This window comes from Poecilia reticulata, chromosome 4, assembly GCF_904066995.2.
Source record: "Poecilia reticulata chromosome 4, P_reticulata-male-v2, whole genome shotgun sequence".
NCBI classification, from domain to species: Eukaryota; Metazoa; Chordata; class Actinopteri; order Cyprinodontiformes; family Poeciliidae; genus Poecilia; species Poecilia reticulata.
This window is the reverse complement of record NC_088833.1, coordinates 27,705,122-27,727,804: the sequence shown is the minus strand read 5'-3', so window position 1 is coordinate 27,727,804 and position 22,683 is coordinate 27,705,122. Positions and strand designations below refer to the sequence as shown.

Below are 22,683 nucleotides of genomic sequence, written 5' to 3'. Positions count from 1 at the left end.
GAAACTCTGTTCAATCTATTGACCGTTGTCTGATGATTTGTATCACATTAATCCTGGGATCAAAATAGCTGTGAGAAATACAATGGTTTGTGTTTAAATTGCTAGTAAATAGCTAACAGCAGTAGTTAGCATCTGAAACTAGCTAAACTCAGATGTGAGAAAATTCGCTCTTGCTTCTGAGGAAAATTCAATGCAGCACTATAACTCCCTCTTATCTTCCCAGATAAAGCCACATTCACGCATGTTCTCTCCGGATTCTCCGTCTTCCTGCCACAGTCCAAAAACTTGACGGTTAGGTTAATTAGCTTCCCAAAATTGACCTTACGGGTGTGCCTCTCACCCAATGACCGCTGTGGATACACACCAAAACCCTAATCCATGATGTCAAACCCTTAGGAGAAGTATGCAGGTACACTAACAGTTTCCCTGCTCTGTTTTCTGTTATGGCAATATCATCAGTTTAAAGCTTACAATAAGCCAAGTTAAGCCCAAAGGAGCTCATCAGGGCTCAGCTAACGTTTGGGAGGCTCATACTTTCCCATCATTCTCCCATAACTCCCACTACTTCCCTTATAGTTAGTTCTTTTGCATGTGATGTGCAAAGAAATTTTAATTGTTTTACTTATTTTAAAAAATTTATTTCCATAAAGTAAACACAATAATCTTTAACAATAAATATTTTTTATTCCATGTTTTTTCACACAGATAAAAATGGCAAACATAACATGTTATACATGAAGAAACGGTTTGGCAACCATTCAAAGTAGGTGTGACACAGTCGGCTGCAACACACATAATGCCTGGTTCCTCCTCATTACCCTAAACTATACCTCCAATTTTTCCATCAAGTGAATATTCTCAATCACACAGCTCACTGAGCACTTTTGGTTCTCTAGCTGGGAAATTGTAGAAGAAAGCCATTTTTTCCCCCTTAAATGCTATAAACATTTTACAGTCTGGGAAACACTTGCAAAACATGCCATTAACGATCCTCCCCAGGTGAAAAGCTGTAGAGCTCACATATTCTTTCGACTCCAAGGCTATGCAGATGCTTATTTCACTGTGTATTGTTTTGTGTCATCATGTATCAGTTCTTAATGCTAAAGCAATACAAAAAAGAAGAGTGGTTACAAGACAACATTCCTTAAGTTGGTCTATTTATTACATGAAAATATATAAACAAGAGCTTTAATACGTTTATGCTTTGTCGTTACTGTGGTATGGCTGGATAAGTAGTGGTTATACATTTTCACATGTTTGTGTGTAAATAAGGCACTCCTTACGAGGTTTATAAATTCTCAAATTCACAGTCAAAGTCCGTCAGTCTGCACAAGATGTACTTCCACTGCCGATCTCTGAAATAAAGGAATGAGAAGAAAAACTGTCAGTTCGATAAGCATGACATTTGGGGAATTCTTGCCTTATTTACAACAAAATAATCTCCCTTCTGGCCAGGCTGTATTTGAACAGGTTGTACCCATTCACAAATAAGTTGTTGGTGTTTTAGGCCTAACCTGAGCACTCCGCTGAATGTGGTCTGGGCTCCTCGGATGAAGTAGCCATAAGCGGGGATGACCATCTCTCCCTCCTCTCTGTAGTATTCAGGAACATCGGTGGTCTTCCTGAGGAACGCAGCGGATAATTGTTTAACGTTTTGAAAATGTACAGACTAACATGCAACATTTACAGGTACCAAACTTCTGCTCTTACTTTGCTGAGAGTTACAGGAGCAAAACAGAAACTCTGGATTGTACTTTGATGTCATATTTTTTTGCACAATTTCAATTAAAACATTTCCTGTTACGCAGGATTTCCAACTGGTGCATTTAAGAAGGGCTATTTCTTGGTAGTGGTAGTAATTTTTATCTTACTCGCAAGGAAATATTTATGTTGGGAAACTAACAATGCATATCAACACACACCAAATGGTGAAACATGGTGGTGGTAGCATCATGCTTTGGGGATACAGTAGGGACACTGAGCCAGTAGTAAAAGTTGGTAAAAGCTTGCTCTTCATTCAGTGAAGTTACTCGCAGAGAGCAGCGTATCCAGACACTTCTTAATCAACTAATAATAGTGACACTTTGTGATAAAATTACACAAGTAAAAAGTACAGCAAAAATACTCCTAAAAGTACATATTTTATAAAAAGTTACTCAAGTAAATGTAACCAGTTACTACCCAATTTTGAAATCACATAATCACAGACAAAAGAATTTAAATGGCCAACAAGAACAGTCCAAATTTCTTGATTTGACCACACGGTCAAATCAAGAAATTCCTGGCATTGGTATGTCCCTCACTGCTTCCACTAGCAAGTCACTATGACATCTGCTAAATGGCTGCAGAACACAACACTCCCACTTCAAGCTCATTGGTCAACTCCTGATACACTCGGACATCTGCTACACTTCTGGATGTGTACTATATCATATCCAGATATGACAAATTCTTCTGGGTGCTTTAACTGTTTTTGTCTAGAATGCATCGTGAACGTGAATGAACCTTTTCTCCCTGCTCTTTGTGCCGTGCTCTTGTGGTTGCTCTCAATTTGCATCATCTAACTCAAGAAACAAGGTGCCAAAAGTGACAGAGCGCTTCCTCGACGTGCCCGGCATACTGTGTGAGGAACGTACATGCAGGAGTACGGACAGCGGCGTCTGTAGTAGCAGCAGTAGAACTGCCATTCGCGGTCGAGGGTGGATTCAAAGTACTTGCTTTGAATGCCCGCCACCAGGCCATTCCGGGTACATGTGGATGTCCTGCAAAGACACAAGTCATGAGTTACAGTTTGTTTTGTTTCTTTCTTCATTTTTGCTTTGGCCCTATACAGTATCTGGAGGTCATCTTAGATGTACCAGAACCAGACAACAGGAAATGCTGCGTGTGTAGGAACTTATCACGGCAAAGACGAACACAGCTTGCAGTCAGACGGGGTAATTTCCTGCAGGGCAATGTTCTACCCTGTTGAATTCAATCAGCCCGCTATGATAAAGAGAGGCGGGCGTGGCAGCAATAAAATAAAAAAGAAACTTTCACGCTGTAGTCCAAGTGGTGCATTGAGTTCACTTAGCTTAACCCTAAGGAAAAAGTTTAGAATTTAAATTGTGCGTTTTTCTCCAAACCACACCTGTCATCAGAAGCACATATAGACTGGTTTAGGTTTTTTTGACCGAAGCACGCCGTCGTCAGACTACAATTCCTCCTTTCAATGGTGTTTTTTTCCAGAGGGTCATTTAAATCCCTTAATTAGAAAAGCTTTCAGTGAAACTGATGGTTAGAGAAAGGTGTTTATTTTAGGGTTCGGCATCTAAAAATGCACATTTAAATCCAACAGCAGCTTCTTTGTTTTAAAAAAAATTTAAGTATTTGATGTGCAGCTGTGTGAAATGACAACTTCCCTTAGGTAAAATCCCAAAGGGATTAATAAAGTTTCTATCATCTATCTTTTTCTTTTCTTTTTTTAAAAACATTTTTTAAACCCACTAATTGGCTAGCCTTGGTCTGGATTGTGCGTGGACAAGTCTGTTAACACCATTTGATTTTTATGAGTTCCATGTTTCAAAAATTTCAGGAAAAGTCTAAAACCATACGGCCTATAAATCCGGTGCAAGGATTTCTAAATGGGCCTCTGACAAAGGACTCTGGACGGAGATGTTAAGAGTTTTTTGGACACGGCTGTGTTCCCAGGAAACGAATTGGAGAAAGATGATGATTCATACCGGGTCTGCAGGGCCTGCTTTGCTTCTCTGTCAGAGAAAACGGTGAACAGAATCCAGCATTTTATGATAGCAATAAAAAAGGAACACGTGTGAAATCTGTACTGTAATTTCAGTTTGAGACAAATGAAAATGTTGTTGAATAGGAGTAATTAAAAAATGTGCAACTAATGTTAAATGCATCATTTTCATAACTAACTACAGAGGTGAAGTAACCTGATGGTTGATTCTGACATATTTACGTTCAATAACATCCTTTGTCCTTTCTTAATTATTAAAAAGTGGTTGGTTGCTAGCTGGATCTGCTTAGAATTTGTCCAAGTGACAAATTACCACTTGTGAAGAAAAATTTAGTTCCAAACATTAAGATTGTTTGTTGTTGTCGAGAATAGATTTGAAAATTGCATACTTTGTTTAAAAAGCAAAGTAAATAAATGCAAATTAATTTGAATTTTCTCAACATTTACTTACAGTTTTGCAGCTCAAAAATATGATATTTTAAATTCAAAATAATCCTTTTTAATGGCCGAAAACAATTATCGAATGTGTAACAACCGGTTATTGTGACTGTTTCATATTTTTATTTAATAAATATTAAATTATTAAAGGAATAATTGGGGATTTTTTTAAAACTGGGGTTCTGCTGAGACATTGTGACCAGTTAAAAATGTTCTCGCACTTGTTACCAGAGGCTAAATCTAACAACAAGTCAACCTGGGCCCAAGACAAACATATTATATCTTCTTAAAACAACTCCTCTCATACTCATGCCAAGAAGACATGGGCTGGTAGTACTAACCTTACAAGGGAAGCACACACCACAATGTGCTGCATTTCATGTATTAAGAGCCAGAAAGTCATAGCTATTTAAAAATAGGACATTGTAAAAATCAATAAAATTGCATCAACCTCAGAAGAGGATAATCTGGGCAAAAATGCTAACATTTTGTTTTGCAGTATATGTTGAAGGTGGACTATGACTAACTTACAATTTTTAAGTCTAAAGTTGTTTTTATTTTTTACCAAGGAGAAGCTCTAGCTAGTTATTTGGTAAACAACAATAAAGTATTGATGCTGAAAAGTTATTTGCTATGTGTTTGGCGCCACCCTTTGACCGGGAGGTTAATTGTATGCACAGTGCAGACGCATAGGGTGGGCACAGCAGGAAATTTGACTTCATATGAACTTTGCAGCCAACAGCATAGTAAAGCTGTATTTTGTGGTCCCTGTTTGTTGCGGTTTTACATTAATTGTTTTATTAATAGTAGCACTTTGAGATTTCTGTAAATGAAAAGTATGCTTTAAGTAAAATGTATTATTATTATTATTAGTAGTAGTAGTAATAGTAAAGCGGACTTGGAGGTATCTGCCTCAGCTGAAGCCCTGTTCAACAAATAAAATGTGAGTCATCTTTGTAAAGTTTGTTTCCAAAGAAAATTTAAATTTTTAGATCAATATCTGAACCCAAGATGAGTGAAAAGGAGGTTATTTTTTTATGTCAGTTTGAATTGCTTAACCAGAATCAAAAGTGAGATTCCCCCACATAAGTTTTTCATTTAGTTGAGCTTTCATTTAATTTCAACAAAGAAACATTTAATTTTTCTTTAGGATCAATAAAGTATTTTTGAATATGAATTTTTTTTTCAACTCAAACAGAAAGACAAAGTCACTTACTTCATGTCCCAACCCAGGATTTGTGCCACCAATCATCATCAACTTTAGGTTTGGTCATTTGAAATATGATTTATTACTTATTAAATCTATTTTACTTAGCCTCACTCCAAACTATACATTTAAAAAGTGAGTGAACAGCTATGAAATGAGTAACGATCATTGTTTTATATGATATGTTCAACACAACTCTTCTGTATATCTGATTGACACCCTGGAGATCCATATATTTGAATTTCAAGCATCCTACTCTCAGTGTGTGGCACCTAAAAGTCTATCCAGCTGAGGAGTCAAAGAAAGCCAGTACCCACCACTCCAATCCGGCTCGGTTGATGTCGTCCCACCAGCAGTCGCTTGGCTCACCCAGATTCTCAGGTACAGGCTGGCACTCAAAAGACCACAGTCGGTCCGAGCCTTCCTTCTCACTGAAGTAGCTCCTGATGGCAACCAGGAGCTCTCCGTGGGGACACTGGAAGTTGAAGCCCTGGCGGTAGCCATTCACCCAGCCCATGTCATAGTGGTCATATGGCTGAGCTGCCACTGTGGCCAGCAAAGACAAGACAGACGCCAGCAGAGCAGAATTCATGTCGACGACCAGAGTCTCTCTGCTGTACTGTCTCACAGCTGTCTCACTTTAAGCTCCTCTGAGCCCTTTTGTTGTCCAGATGTTTCGTATCCAGGAGGGATGTGTAATTTGCTGGTCGCGGGACAATTCCAAACGTTGTCCTGACTTAACTTTTTAAGGTGGACTGCGACGCAGAACACACACCGAGTCTTTCTGCAGATAAGGGTTCACCTTAAATCACATGCTTTTTCTGTTTAGATGTAATTCAGATATTTACGAGATGCTTTTGCCTGAATGGAAAAATATGCTCACGTGGTAACCACCTCGATCCTCATGTGGCTGGCTTTTACCGAGTGAATATTTTAACACTTTGCAGGCGTTTTAGGGGACAGTTTTGTGGAAACTGAGAAGTAGTAATATTGACAAGACGTACTGAAATTAGATCAGCTGCAGTTAGGGTTAAAAGCAACAGCTCAGTTACATTACATCACAATCAACATGTAATTATACTTCAATTACTTTTGGATTTCCCACCAGGCAATGCTGAAATGTCCAAATGTTGGTTTAGCTTTAACCACACTTTTGTGTTTGCATGTAAGCCCCCTTTATACAAAAAAAAAAATCAAAATCATAAGAGCAAATGTATGAGGATTACAGCTGTTTTTGTGCATGCAACACCGAAGCAGTCCTTTAGTCAGAAGAACATGTGGCAAGAAAGAGTTGGATCCAGTTGCACTAATTGGCCATCACTTCCTTTGTGGAGAGATGTCCAACTGATTCCCAAGCAATAATTGCTCCCATCAACTCTGACCAGCTTTCCTGTCCATGCTGTAGAAAAGAATCCCCATAACATCATGCTGCCACCTTTTTTTTACTGCTCAGGGTGACGTGCAGTGTTAGTTTTCTTGGGGAGGTCACAGTGTCTTCGAATCTCGTGAGAGTTGGTCATGAGTAATCATGGTGGAGCACTACCGAACAAATGATCCATCTCAGGTTAAACCAGCCAAATAGAAAACCAACCATATATTGAATTAAATCAAAATATTCACCTATGTCTTTTTTGTTCCTTCCAAGAAAACTCGGCAAAAAAATCCTGGACAGCCTCCAGAGCTACGTTGATAAATATTGGCAATTGCTGTGTTGATATCCTTGTCGCTATTGACCATAAGCTAACCAGCTTTGAGGCCAGACTGACCTTTGTAAAGTCTTCAAGGAACTCTCACTAGCTCTGAGAAGACAATACGATGAATTAGGAATGGAAAAGGTGTATGATTATATAAGTTATGCTTCATCATACTCCTTTTCAGACTCGTAATCACTGAATAAGTGGTGTGTTTCCATGTAATTGACTATGTACTTCATAGTAAGGTATTGTGTTTTTTTGCACTTGTTGGTGAAATGTTTGTCTGAAATAAATTATCAAATCAAAATCAATTGTTGGAGCATAGCCAACAACAAGTGGCAAAACAGCTCCCCAACTATGAAAGGAATATAACAAAGACATGCTATGACATGCCTAATATTAAGGTGAGAAGCAAGCTTGTTTTTTTTGTCTTTCGATGGAGATCATGCAAGACTTCCTCCAGCGGAAGGTAAAGCTTCCAGCTGACGGTTTATAGAGCACCACCATTTACTCCAAACCAGTCAAGACCCACTGTACCAAAATTTGGGTACTTTAAACAAAAAGAGTTGAGTCGGATTAAAAGCATGTACTGGTGTATTAATGACAAGTTCCCAATGTAGATCCGTCAGCTAGCTTTTCTTTTGACTTATCGCCGAGTGAGCATGAAGTAACTGTCGGGCTTTATGTTAATGGTTACCAGTTCAGAGACCATCCATCCATCTAGCTACAGGTTAAATGAAACCAGCACACAATTAAAACTGAAAATAGTGGTTAGCGTTTAGGTGTTGTTTATTGGCATTTGATCATTTTAAGCTTGGATATTCAATTAAATTCAACCCAGTCTATTTAAATAACACCAATTCACAATAAATGTCATCTCAAGGTACTTTACAAAAAAATTTATAAATTCAATCATACATAGTTTCCAGTTGATCCTGGTTACCAAACAGTATTCTCAATTAATCATTCAAAGTAGTTTAAAAAGTTTCTTAGGAAAACCATCAGACTGCAATTTTGAAAGTTATTAGAAAAGCACAGAAGAGTGTCAAACAAGTCATGACCAACCAGGATTGAAAGGCCTGTGGGAGGCAGAGAGACAGACACAAATAAAAGGAATCACATCAGCCAACAAGCAGTGTGAATTGTTCATTAATACCAGGAGTGTCTATTCATGCTTTGCTTGTGCGTTAGCATCACAAAGTGAACTTGAAAGTAGTTCCTATTCAGGAGAAAGGCTGTTTTAATATGTGAGCTCTTTCACATATTACTAGTAAGCTAATGTGAGCACAGCTTTCAAATATTACAGTAACATAAAAAGGCATGAAGACTTCCTGCTCGCCCCTTCTCTACTTCCACAAAGTGTCATTTAAATACATTGGATTTTTTAGTTGTAACAGGGAAAAAAAACTATGTATAAACTTATAGCTAGCAATGCTGTAAATAAGAAGCAGGAGTGAAATTTTAACATGGTGAGCCCAGCAAAAAAAGAAAAAAACAACAGCATTAAAAAGTTATCACAACATAAACAGGTTTTGTAATTGTCGTTTAGGAGTGTATCCAGGTGACGGTCCTGTCAAATTCATGATTCCTTTGTCTTAAGAGCAGAAAGCAACACAAACTACAAAAACAAAAGGACAAGCCAAAAAAAACTGTACGAGAAGACAAAAGCGGGGGACCGCAGAACCCACAATACAAAACCAATAGAGGATAACATGGTAGTTTGTCATTTTTTGATGAGTTCATTTTCTTCCTTCTGGTCTTTTTCACTGAGCTCTGCATGTGACACTCTAAAATTGCATCTCTGTGCAGATTGTGGGTTTTACTTTTTTTGTTACAGTTTTAAAAATGCTCTGTATTACGTCCTTACACACAGAGGGATATTGGGTAATATTTAAGATTTATAAGATAAAGATAAAGAGACATTCAACTTAAACATGTAGGCTGGCTGCATGAACAGAAGTAACGTATCTGAAGAGGTCAGTTAAAAATAACAATTATGCTAAATCACCTCAGCTTAAAAATACAGTCTAACTTTTCTGTTTTATTCAAAAGTTATCTTTACCTGAGAAATTGCTCTTACATGGAAATAAGACTTAGCTATGCTAGCTACAGAAGTAGCTAACAAACATTAGCGTATCTAGTTAGCTGGTGTTCATTTGGTCAGAGAAGTAATGTAGCTTCCCTCTTAAAATGGAAATAATTCTACAAGAATAAGAATGACAACATACCTAGAGTGTTTCAATTATTTTTTTCAGTCACATCTGAGAAATCCTTTAATCTCCATGGCAACGATTCAGCTGTGCAAAATACCTGTATGTTGGACGAGAGACGTTGTGATGACTTCCTGAAGGCGGAGTTTCAGAAAGAGAAGGCTTTCTTAAAGAGACAGAGGCTCAATTTCAATTATGAAGCCAAATTTCTTTGAAGTCATATTTGATATATAAGGTATTTTAACAACTGAAGGACGGTAACATAGTTGCATAGTTGTGCTATAAAATGGCACTATGTGGCATAATACTGCCCCTTTAAAATATGCTTTTGTAGATTCTCTGTCATCCAGAACATGACAATGCTAAATGGTTGAATAGAAGGGAACAGGACTTCTTCTCTTGATTCGTGAAGACATTTGCCCCATCCAAAAGACTTCTTAATTTCTTCAACTGAAGAAGTCTTTTGGATGATGAATTTAAATAGATTCAATTAAGTTAGTTTCATTTAATTACGCTTTTAACCATCATGTTAAATTGTGTTGGTTGTCCTTAAGCATAAAATATTAGCTTGGTAACAGTAAGGGTAGCATTGTTATATTATATAATAGTGGCATTTGAGTTTTTAACAGTAACATCTCTATTGTAATTTGCATATTTTATCATCCCACTTTGGAAACACTCGAAGAGTTAAGCTGCAGCAGCAGATGACCGACCGTTAATGCTTCAAACATGATGTTCCCTTCTCCTAATCATGTTTCCATGTTGACTGATGACGACAGGAACCTATTTGATCGCCGCGCGCCTGAGAATCTGATCTCGTGTGAGAGATCATCCTCAAAGTAGCTAAAAATAAACGGTAGCACTGCTTAAAGAATGGTGTCTGTGAGTCACTGCAAGAGGAGTTCCACAAACGTCAAAATGGAGCAGATACGGGGGAGGTATTTTTAGATGCTGCCGCCGTCTATTTAAAATTCCTCTATTTAGAGCAGTTCTGGTCACCATTTGAGAATTTAGGGCTCCATTAAAAAAAAAAATTAAAAATGCACTTTGATCCGACTCTGACATCCTAGCTCCTGCGAGCCGGAGATCACGCTGCAGAGGAAGCCAGGCCTGTAACTGGAAGCCGCCTCCGCGGTGTCCTGATCGGCTTGCTGAGATCCAACCCTATCAAAAATGCGGCTGATCTGGCAAATGAAAACACAGCGTGACTTTCAAAGTACACAAAAACAAGCAGGAGGAAGTCTAGCTCAGATGTTCGCTTGCTGTCTACCGACTGTCAGGTGAACGAAGAGAAGGTTTCGAGCTCTTTGTCTCAGCTGTGCATAAATGAATACCCATCTATGCTGAAGGTAAATATTTTGAAACTACAGGGCACATCTGCTTTTCGTCACGTAAAACCCAGAGCCGAGATACTGCTGGCTTCACGTTAACACTCAGAGGGGCCTCACCAAACATCTTGCACCTCTCAAGACACTTTCACACGACATCAGGAGAAAAAAATAAAGGAAGTAGGAAATACTTTTACTTCCATACAACACCTCAAAATAAATGTATAATAGGAAGCGTCCCACTTAAAATACCAAGCCAATACTGGATGGACCCCCTCAGGAATTATTTCTGTAACATCTCCAAATGCACTTAGACAAAGATTACAGTCATCCACTCGACTTGTAAGCACACAATAAACTTCAACACCTTTGTGCTCCGCCACAACATTTGATGTTCAAATGAGTCAGATAAGATCCCTCCTGTACACACAGGCAGCCAGGTCACTAAATTCCCCCCCCTTAAATATGTGGACAAGTACGTGTTTAAATACAGTCGTGTTCAAAGGCCTCATGTACTTATAATTAGCTTCCAGAAAGGGAGATTTTTTTGTTATCCGTCAACACGGCTGTCAGGCTTTCTGAAGGTCTTACAAAATTATTCATGTTCCTCAAACATTTCCATATCTTGTTGTGATTCAACCCCAAATGTGAATGAATTTTATTGCAGTTTCATGTAATAAATCAACATTGTTTATTGTAAAGTGGAAGTAAATGAGGCATATTTAAAACAAAAAAAAAAAAAAATCGCACTTCAGTAAAGTGCAATCCAGTGCAACCAACTGCCTTTAGAAATCACCTAATCAGAAAATGTTATCCACCAACACCAAGATGTGTAATTTAATCTCAGTATTAATCCAGCTGTTATTATAATAAAGACCTTAGAAGGTTGTTGGAGAACTTTAGAGAACAAAGAGCATTATGAAGACCAAGGGAATACAGCGAGAAGTTAAATTATGAAGCAGATCAAATTAAGGTTACAGGTTTTAGAACTATATTCCAGTTTTGGAACGTCTTACAAAGATCTTATAACTCAGTCATGTAAAAATAAAAAGAGTATGGCATAATGCAAACCTATTAAAGAAACGGCAAAGAGAACCATGGTACTAGTAGACCCAAAAGTTATTAAAAGCAAGCTGATTTACTGTAATTCTGTTATTATTATAACATTAAAAAGACATAGCAGCATAGAGTTAGGTCAGTGAGGTCAGTGAGGTCATTCACTCTGTAAACAAAAATGATGTCAAACAGACGGTCCTGATTCGCAGGTTCGATTCCTGGCCTGGTGACATTTTCCACATGTCTTCTCCCTCTCTCATTGCCCTCCTTCCTGTCAAACTACTACTTTGGTTTAAAAGTGGCTGAGTGTCACAACACAGTCTATTTGATGTCGCATGTGGGGGTGACATTAAAGAGACTGTTCCTGAGGCAAAGCCGCGACATTTAGAGGAACTTTTGTGGAATGCAGTCCAGTCGTCCTGCAATACCTGCACACAGGTGCCAAAAGTAGGTCAGCTTCATGTGACGCAGATGTAGAGCAGTTCTCACCAACAGTGGATACACATCTAAATATAAACTCAGTGCTTAAAGGAAAAAAAAAAAGTTCCATCTTCAAGCAGTTTTTTAAGTTTATCCCATCCATTTTTCAGCAGAAAAATTAAGACTGTTGCGTAAGGTTTGGTAGAGGCAGGGCTACGATGCAGATGGGGATTTGGGATTAACATGATTAATTTTATAAACATTCAAATTACAGAGGTAATGTGGTGGTGCAGGGGTTAAGCAGAAGGAGGCCTTAATCTTTGACGTGGCTGTCGCAGGTTCAAATCCCAGCCTTTGCTGCATGTCCTCTCTCTCTTTACCCACTTTCAAATAAAGCCCACTTGAAAGCCCACGGAAAGAAGCAGAACAATGAGACCAGAGAGCTGCATGCACATGGAGGAAGTAGTGGAGAATGACACTGGATGCAGGTGAGGAAATCAGGTGATTGTGAACAGCTGTGGAAAGGAACAGACTTGCAAGATGAGGGAAGGTGATTAATAAACACAGAGAGAGACTGAACTAGGACTAAGAAAGAAATAACAAATCAAGGGGAAAAGAAAAAAGAACAAAGCTAACCCAAGGGAATAAAAACCAAAGGCACAAAGAGCAGAGCACAAGAAAGAGACTAAAATACAAAGAAATAAACAGGTATGGCAAGACCTTTTGAGCAATAATAGAAGAACACAACATGAAAGACCCCCCAGCACTCAAACACCCAACTATCTTAACAAAGATATTGCAGTTTCTTACACAGCCTGGTATTTATCTTAAGGCTTTGCTTTTTAAACTAACCTCTGTTTTTGTTGTTGTTGAGCTCAGATGTCTATTTATTCAATCAATTAGCACAAAAAAAAAGAAAAAAGTTTTGAATGGAAAATGTTACTTTTTTTGTCAATATCAATTAAAATGCTATTAACTGTGATTAATTAATTACAGATCCTGTAATTAACTCAATGAAAGTTTTTGTCCCACCACTACTAAAAACAAAGCTTTGTCCGGCATGCTGGAGATGGCTGCAACTGAGAGGATGTCAGGAGTCTCCCTTTGCATTTTCCCTCAGGAGCTTTGTGGTTTAATAGTGCTGCACTGATAAAATTAAGGGGGCAGCCAAAAGGCCACCATAATGACATGGAGAAAACAAATCACACTGCTTCAGGCGGTAGCTTCATTAGAACAACGCGTAGCGGTTGCTCTGGGGGGGGTAGCGTCTGAGCCTTGGCTGGCCTTGGCTGGCCTTGGCTGGCCGTGTCCGTGGTGACGGTCGAACGTGACCAGGCCTCAGGTATTTTAGGCCTGTATCAGTGTCTCCCTCCATTACAAGAGATTGCAAAAAGGGACTACTGCAGGGAGGCATTTAAATATTTCATCATTTAATAAGCGTCACACCAACACCAAGCCAACCCTTTCTCATTTAAATGTCTTTATTGGGCTGTTGTCGTGTGTCACAGTTTGACAGTGTAGCTCACAAGCTGAGGGCAAGTATTAGCTATGCTTGGAAAAGCGCGCACAGCAACTCTTATCTCCTCTGACAGACAGTGTAGTCGAGCGACCGCAGGAGGCTAAAAACTCATTTACAGTGAGTCAGTACCACTGGAGTGAGCTTGGTGGATTTTACTTGAGACAGAGGAAAATTTAAAGTCACTGAACTTTTTGCGAGGACAAAAGATCGGGATGGTACGACCGGAGTATTAAGAACACGCTGAGAAAATAAAAATGATTGCATTTATGAGACGAAAGCCCTAAAATAATGAGAATAAAGTTATAACATTGCGAGGATAAAGTTATAATAGGATAAAGTTGAAAGAAAACAAGATAAAATTTGTAGCATAAAGTTTACAAGAACAAAGTCATATTACAACTTTATTCTGACAATATCGCTTTATTCTCATATTATCATGACTTTATTTTCTAATTTTCTTTACTTTATTCTTTAATACTATGATTTCTTTCTTTCTTAGTATGGCCCTAATATTCAGCCGTGGGATGGTACAAAGTTCCAAATTTTAGAAAAAATAAAATAAAAATAGAATCACTAAGATGGTACATCGCAGTATTTAATCAAGTTGAACAGTTTGCTGAAATGCTATGCTAATGTTGGCATGTTGACTGCTGTTGATACATCTTATTGATGGTTTGACACGTAACATAGAGCAGTACTGCCTTTTCGGGTTTATCATGTGTAGAGAAAAGGTTTTTCTCCTGACTAATAAGCTTAGCATCTCCTTGGCCATCATAATTTAAAATCGGTAGCGTTTCAGCTGCTCTACAGAAAACATTCCTCAGTAGTGAGAGCTGTCAGCTGTGAAAGTCTTAACAGAGAGGTTATTGTATTTGTTTGTCTCCATAAAACTGCACCGACTTTCTCTTCAAGACTACTTATCTAATCCCAACACAAATCAGATTCTAGATTACATTTACTATCACTGTCCTGCATTGAGAAAGTATTTTTTCACTGTTTTCTGTTTCCCTTATTTGCCTTTGGGCATCTGAGTTCAGTTTCTGTTCAGCCATCTTACTTTAGACTTACATTTTTTTCTTTCAACAAAACCAGAGCACAAACTGTTAATATTTGTACTTGGGATGAGTAGTGTGTTTTGCAGGTTGCAGCCGCAATGCAACCTGCATTCAACCACAAGCCTTCAATTGTTGCTTAAACTGCATGACTAGCATGGCAACGCGCTGAGTGTTCAAACTGCAGAGGACTCAGCAGCTGCTCGCTGTGCCAAAGTTACAGGAGTCCACTGTTCACGACGCAGCAGCGACATAAGCAGAAAGCAGCAACATGGATATGTTTGCCATTTCCTTACCTTAATATTTCTCTTTTTTTACATTTAAATTCATCTTAAATATTCTGGTTTTAGTGATAGAGGCACACCTTAACGACTTAAGATGCTTTTGCATGGCTAATGATGTGGCATGGCCATAATCAGATCTGAAATCTATGTGTTGATCTGCAGCATCGGCGTGATCACAAATGTAAAGAGTAACATCGATTCTGCTCATGTTTTACAGCTTCTGATGTTATTTGAATCAAATCATAGCACATAATCAGTCCACCATCAGAGTCTGGGTCTGAGAGATATTTGAAATTCAAATCAAATCTCTTTGTTGTTCACTGTTGATGCTTTGTATACTCTCTGTTGGGGAAAAAAGAAAAGAGAATCTTTATTTCTTTCACTATTTGACAGTATTTGTTCTCAAATTTAAGATTAATGAGTTCATACTCGTATGCCAAACTAAATTTTCAAAAAATATATATGTTTATGATATCTGTATTTAAAAGGAACCTGTATCAATGTCTGTCAATATCTGTTAAAGTATGGCCCGGTATAATCACATTGTAAATTTAGTAAGCTTTACATAACGCTAAAATTAAATTATAACTAGTCATAATGCTTGATATTGGTTCACGTGTTAAATTTTGATGTGTAAACAACATTACATGCTCTTTATGTTATCCCAGCTCTGATAATGATTGGTTAATCACCACCTCCTGATGACTCGTTCACTGGAGGCTAAGCTAAGCTAAACTAAGCGATGTTGTGAGATTCAGAAAGAGACACACAAAAACAAACAAAACAAGCAAGATGTTTAGCCTGATTGAGTCAACGAGAAGCTCGATCAAGTTCTCTGGAAATTAAATGTTTTCCTAGTTGAATTTAACATTTGTGTGAAGTTTTAATACAGATTTGAGAATCTGGTAAGCTTTTAATAGAAGTTAAATGATAATAGTTCCACATTTTTATTCACAAAATGGTCTTTCTTAAAGTGTAGCAGTTGGTTGAAAATGGAATACCTTTGATTGTTTTTGTATTTTATGCAACTAAATGATAAGTAAATATATGTTTGTCTGATTAATAATAAAATTATTGGTGATTATGTAAATTACCACTTCTTATGTTTTGATTTCTTAATTTCAGTGGCATTCAGAACCTCCTTGCCCATTAAAATTTTTAATTAATTCAGATAGTAACGTTGATTGATCTGTTGACATTATGGCCTTTCAATATTTTGCACATAATAGTACACTTAAAAAAAATACAGCGTTATGTTTACACTTTGCTGGGGTTCAACAAGAAGGTCAGTGAATGCAGCGTGAGACTGAGCATCGGAGCCACTAAACGCTGCAGCAGCAGGAGATGATTTCCTGACATTTTCAGGATGAACTTGAAGTTGACCACTGCTGGTACATCAGGAAGCAAATATGAAAGGAAATAGTTAAACAGTTTAAGCACAAATACACAACAACAACTTCTCCAGCTTCTGTTGACATAAAACTGCACTATGTGAAAGACATGAGAGGCCATTGGCCTCTTGGCCCCCTTCTTTCAGTGCCCTTTACTCAGTGATGGGTTGGATCACACAGGTCCTCTGATCTGAGGGGCAGCTCACCTTAACACACTGGTAGAGTTTTGAGTAATGTCAACAAAAATGTACGGTAGGTAAGAGGGTAGAAGGAAGTCCTTAACACACGTCTGACTTTATTGCACGTTAGAACTCTGAGTGTTTGATCTAACCAAACACCTCCTGTCTATTCTGGTAGGATCCTCCATGCTGGCGAATGAGGTTTGTGACCAGAAAGGAGTGTGTTTTGTGTTTGTTTACACCGTTAAGAGGAGGGGTGACTGATCTGCTCCCTCTGTGTAGGAGGGAACCTATTGACGGATGCTCCTTTTGTTTAAAGGAGGCATTTTCTGTCATGGTTTAGGGATTTTCTAGGAGTATTTTTGTTTCGATTTCACTTTAGTTTAAAGGTTTAAAGGGGCAGTATTATGCAAAATTGACTTTTTTGAGCTTTACATCATGTTATAATGTTATTCTTTCAACAAAAACACACCCGGAGTGTTTCCTTCATTCTTTTATGCATGTTTGAGAAATCCTTTGATCTCCCATGGCAACCATTCAGCTGTGCAAAACGCCTTGGTGGGCCAAGCTCTGCCTTTGAGACGCAGCTCCTCCTCAGAACTGAAGTTTCCAAGCTTCCAGCTCACAGAGCTCATTTCCCTCCTCGGCTCCTTCAAACTAGCCAGGAGCAATTAGCAAACAGCTGGTGGAACTGATCTCATTGTAGGAGCTACTTCTCAGTGCAATGCTAGTAAAATGTTGTTAAAGGGTTAATAGAGGAGCCATGTTGTGTGACCTCCTGTAGGCGGAGTTTCAGAAAGAGCAGGAGTTTTTAAAGAGACAGAGGTCTGATTTCAAGATGTTAAATTATGAAGCCTTAACATACTTAATTTTATAACAACTGAACTTAACATAGATACTTAATTGCGTTTCTTGATTTTCATTCATCCTGGAAAATCATTTATTGTTACAAGACAAAGAAGATGACAGGAAGTGGTAGAAGCGCGCAAGACCAAATAATCTGGATTAATACAAAATAAAGATAGCAAGATAGAACATAGAGAGTTATTTGCTGCAGGTTTGATATTAACCACTGATAACCTTCTAAGCAGAACCCCATTTCCAAAATCCTGAACCATTCTGCTAAGGTCACTGAAAACAAAAATCCACGCAAAAAAGGGGAATCAATAAAAATCTATCTTAACTTAAATGTGACGTTTCAAAACACCTGGGATAATGAATTTCAAGGCCAGCCTGTTGTCTGAGGTAGAGAACATGTGCTACAGGACAAACAGGAATGGGATCCATAACTGCAGGAGTTTCCTTGAGAATCACAAAAAAACACCCTTTTCATGGGCTAGGGTGGAATAATAATGGTAACTAACCAAAAGTTAGTTAAAAGGAGAGATTTACATTTGAATTTAAAAAGCTTTCACAATGCCTTTTAAATTGGGAACAAAGGAGTTCACACCCCTTCACCCCTCCACCAATCAATACTTCCATTTTCTCCCGACACATTTCCATTTTGTCTTCTTCTACTTTCATCTCACACTTAAACAATTGCGTAACAGTTTTTAAATTATTGTAGTCAAGTACTGTCATTGATTCTGAACCAATACTGTCTACTTTATTTAGCTATGTATTATTATCTGAAAACATTGTATGGTGCTCTATTTTTATTTATTTTGGTGCTGCTTCCAGTATGGCCAGTTGGCCAAAATATTTAAGAAACTTCCTGTTGGTCCATATTATCTGTTGGAGCCACATAACCACCTTTTCCAACAGTAGACTATGGAAAATTACTTTGAATCTCTGTGGTTACAAAACATCGCACAGTAAACGGCATCATTTCACTGCCATAAAAGTTGAGAGAGGAACATTGAAAATTGCAAAGGCGTGGCACAGAGGAAATGTGAAATGACGAGCACCACAACAGATACACACAGGGAAAAAAGTTATTTTAACCTTGAAGAACAAAGAGGGAAAACAAATAATTATGGAATAATAATAGTAAAGCATAAGTTTGATCTCAGCTTTGTCATTTCATTAACAGCAGAAAAGATGCAAAATCTCTGAGCAAAAATTGAACATAACAAATTTATGGGCCAATAAACTGTTCATAATTACATAGCTGCCAAATAATGATTCTCATCCATATGAATGCTCTGTTAGCCATCTCTGTGGGAAGCCGAGCCAACCGCCTGCTGCTTAACAACCTTCTGTCTTTAACGTTTATAGTCAAGAGACGTGTTTTGACAAGTTGAACTCTTGCATAAATAAGTCCAAGTCACTATCAGTGGAAGATCTTTGTGAACTGAACCAAGAGCCATTGGCACAAGTATGTACAAGTCAGTCATAGCCCAGTCAATGTAGCAATGGACGCCAGCTAGTGTGGTCTCTTCTACTCATTCTGACGATTGAAGCTGAGCGTTGGTGAACATAAGCACACCACTGCAACTCAGAAAAGTCCATCAGTCCCTCCTATTTACACACTGTCACTGGTGTAGTGTTCAGTTGATGCAACAGTAACATCAAGATGCTAAAGACTTTACGATAAGTTTAACTAGCCTTTGTGGGTTTTAGTTTCTCTTGTATTTCTGTTTATTTAGATTTTTCTTTTGGTTTTCTGTTAATTTCGGGGTCATTTTTACTGTGTTTCCTCATACTTGGTTAGTTTCCCTGATCTCCCCTGTGTATTCACTGCAAGTCAACGGTTATTTTCCTTCACTCCTCCATGCTTTCCCACAGTTACAAACACATTTAGTTAATTAAAGTCACATTATCCTTCTTCCAGTAATCCCTCTCCCCCACCTCTCTTTTTTTTTATTCTTGTTGTTGTTCATGTTTAACATTTTCTTCCACCACTCATCTAGTTTTGAGGTGAATTAACCATATCCATGTTAAAAACTGACAGTAATTATCTTGTTTGGTCCATAGAGTATGACAGAGCACTCCGGTGCAGTAAAACTTACTTGAAAAGGAGTTTTTTGTTATTTTGCAGAAAAATAAAGAATTGCCACATTGATGCACAACGCTACGCCGTAAACTCATGTTGCCATTCGGAGTGAGCATAACTTTAAAAACTCCAATGGAAAAGGGATCATCCCCCCGCTGTGGTCACCGCATGGAAAATAACGTGATGCGCAACTTTATTGATGCTGGTGTGTAATTCAGACAACCCTCGCCTGCAGGGCACGATCTGCATCCCAACGCTGAGCACCAAACCAGCCCCCTGCTCCCAGTTCTGCTTCAGTCACAGAGAGAGATCGCCTGTAACACGCAGCAAACCCGCACGGTCACATGGAAGTTGACCCGGCCTTTTAGTTGCTTCCCACTGCTCCAGTGCTTGATAACTAATAATCATCTGTCACACTGAGTAATAGTGATGTCAACATTTACAGATCCCTCAGTAGTGGTCGCCCCTCTGTGGTTGTTTACACATTTTTGACACTTAGCAACCTGGTTGCTAAGTGTCTGGTTGATTGGGAGCGCAGAGTATTTGAACCTGCTATCTCCGTCTTCTGGTTCGCCTTTAGCGTCCACTCTGCCGATTGACGCTTGTGGTGTTTGTTGCCAGGCCTCAGCTCCCTTCCTTTTTGCACATTTGCGTTTGTCTTTGTTTTTGCACTTCAACACTTCCATATGCACTCATACAACACATCCAAGCATTTGCATTACACCACTAACACTGATATCCACAATCCATTGTTGTTTTAGTTAATAAATATTCATTTTTCTACACATTAACCCCTGCATGGTCTCCAGTTTTGTTATGACCTTGAGCCAGTCTTAACAGGCCCATGTGCCAAAATTAACGCATTTAAATTACATAAACTACAAAATTCATTAAATTTAAAATGGAAAATTGAGTTCATTGTGATTTTTTTTACTTTTACCTGGTTGATAATAAACCTTTTTTTTTATGAAATCTATAAATTCTTAAAAAAAAAAAAAAAAAAAAAGCTTTATCTATCTGTTGCCTTATTTAAAGAAAATTTCCAAAATTTGGGGACATCTTTTCTATCTTGCTGACCACATTATTTTTACCGTATCTGACCTGTGGTTGAGGCAGAGGGGTTTATTTTTAAGGTTGTTGCCATGCTGCATGGTAACCTGGTGCCCCAGCTTCAAGTCTTTTGCAGCCTCTTCCATATTTTTGCCCATCCATCTTGCCACCAACTGTGAGCATCTTCTCTTGTAAACTGCTTAAAAAAGGCATGATGCTGCCACCACCATTTTCCACCAAAATAGTTGGTTTTCCTCCTTTTTGTGAACTAAAAATGTTTAAAACTTGGGCTGTAACTTGACATCATCCGTGACCGTGCTGGTGTCACAGTGAAACTTCTCTTCCTGCCGAAACTGAAAGTAGGTTAGTGCAATGCATTGTGGTATCAATAGCTCTCGCTGTTGATACCACATGGCTCAACATTTGCATTGAGCCAGGTGATCGGGGAGAAGTTAGGCAACCAAATGCCAGCATGCAAATGGTTTCACAGAGTGAATAAAACGCTAAGGGGAACACCTCCATTATATCAGCAGCTCAGAGACAGACAGGCAGATCTGTACTCAAAAGTCGCAGACAGTATGTGTGCTTTGGTTGTTTCAACTCATATCAGTGTTTGTAGTTTCTGATCTTGCTGCTGTGTTCTTTAGTGAACAGCTCAACTTTGATTTTCACCCTCTAAAAGGACATGGTACATGCTACATGTAGCTCTAAATCAAAATCAAATCAAATTTTATTTGTATAGCACATTTCAGCAGCAAGGCATTTCAAGGTGCTTTACATAATTAAAGAAAAAATAAAAACAGCATGTGATATTGAATACACAGTAAGAAAGAGAGATTTTGAAAAAAAAACCCAAAAAGATTAAAGATAAAAACATACATTTGTTACGGAATTAAAGCGCCTGTTGTCGCTGGACTGCGCCGTCCATTTAACACGGGTATTATCCAGGCCCCGTCGCCTAACAGGACAAGGTCGCCAACCTTGCAGCACCAGGCTCCGTCCACCTGTCACGCAAATTTTTGCGCTAGGACTTTGCCGTCCTACACAGATTTTTGTGCACTATTTGTTACCTGTTAGACCAGTGTTTCTCAACCTTTTTTGGGCCAGCGCCCTCCTAGCCTTTATCCAGGTCCCTCACCGCCCCCACCAAAGAATTTGCAGGCTACTTTGCACTGACCATTATTTTATCATTAATATTACCATCACTACTGTAGATGTTTTGATTTTTATGCTTGTTTTTGTATTTATCATCAAGATAATTTCCCAGAGAACAAAAAAGCCATGGGAATAGAAATTATTTTAACAGGTGTCTAAGAAAAATGCAATGAACATTCAAGTTAAAATTGGTAGGCCTAACAGCAGCCAATCAGAGTAGAAACAATATTCTTATTCTTTGCCATTTTCTAGTTGTTAAATATTCCACAAAATGACCAGATAAAAGATGTTCAACATGCCAGTTTAAACTTCGAACTATTCGCAACGACAGAGCTCTGCAACATTAAAACATGGATAGAACTGTAACTACATTAATCATAGCTCTTCTTCTCTTCAGTGTTTGTCAGTTTCTGGTGGTGCATCTCTGTGCTGCCTTCAGGAGAATGGGACATCAGAGTATCATCCATAAAATTTCACCCACATGGCATTTATTGTGCAAACCAGAGGTTTCAGTGGAAAAACAAAAGTTCCAGGTCCTTTTAATGTCATACAAATATGAGACAGAAACATGGATTATATCTTTATGTAGACCTGTCTATTGATTTATAGATTAATAGTTTTACTGGACAGAAATTACAAAAACAAATCTGGTTCTTAATCAAATCCTTATGAGTCAAATTCAAAGTGTCATGGAGACACATTAACACTGACATAAAAAATAATATTGAAGAAATAAATATATCAAATCTAATTAAAAACAAATAAGTGATCAGTTCTTTACTGTTATGGTCTGTAAGATATATTTATTATCAGTACTAGATCTGGGGAAAAGGCAGACTAACATAAACCTTTTAAAACAACGGAAACAATTTCTGCATTCTGATTATTGAAATTTAAAAGAGCTGTGTTGTTCTATCACCCCCGTTTCATACCGGACCACTTACAGCACCGTGTTAACGCTATAAAATGAACGCTCTCTATCGTGGTATCACCCATGGAGGGATTTCTTGATTTCTTTATTTAAAT

General features: G+C 38.2%; 1 protein-coding gene across 1 annotated transcript; it reads right to left on the bottom strand.

Annotated features, from left to right (window-relative positions):
• Nucleotides 1-664: 664 nt before the first annotated feature.
• dpt (dermatopontin) lies at nt 665-6,128 on the bottom strand. The gene is made up of 4 exons (XM_008407655.3): nt 5,702-6,128; nt 2,637-2,762; nt 1,515-1,622; nt 665-1,355 (listed from the first exon to the last, which is right to left on the bottom strand). Exons 1-4 carry the CDS (start codon nt 5,974-5,976, stop codon nt 1,289-1,291), a joined length of 576 nt encoding a protein of 191 aa, XP_008405877.2. The 5' UTR covers nt 5,977-6,128; the 3' UTR covers nt 665-1,288.
• Between the last annotated feature and the right edge of the window lie 16,555 nt (nt 6,129-22,683).

Excerpts from the sequence above, each read along its gene's own strand:
- dpt (XM_008407655.3), bottom strand. The coding sequence starts at position 5,976 with ATGAATTCTGCTCTGCTGGCGTCTGTCTTGTCTTTGCTGGCCACAGTG. Across the intron at positions 1,623-2,636 it reads CGCTGTCCGTACTCCTGCAT|GAAGACCACCGATGTTCCTG; the intron begins GTACGTTCCTCA and ends TGCGTTCCTCAG. Across the intron at positions 1,356-1,514 it reads ACATTCAGCGGAGTGCTCAG|AGATCGGCAGTGGAAGTACA; the intron begins GTTAGGCCTAAA and ends CCTTTATTTCAG.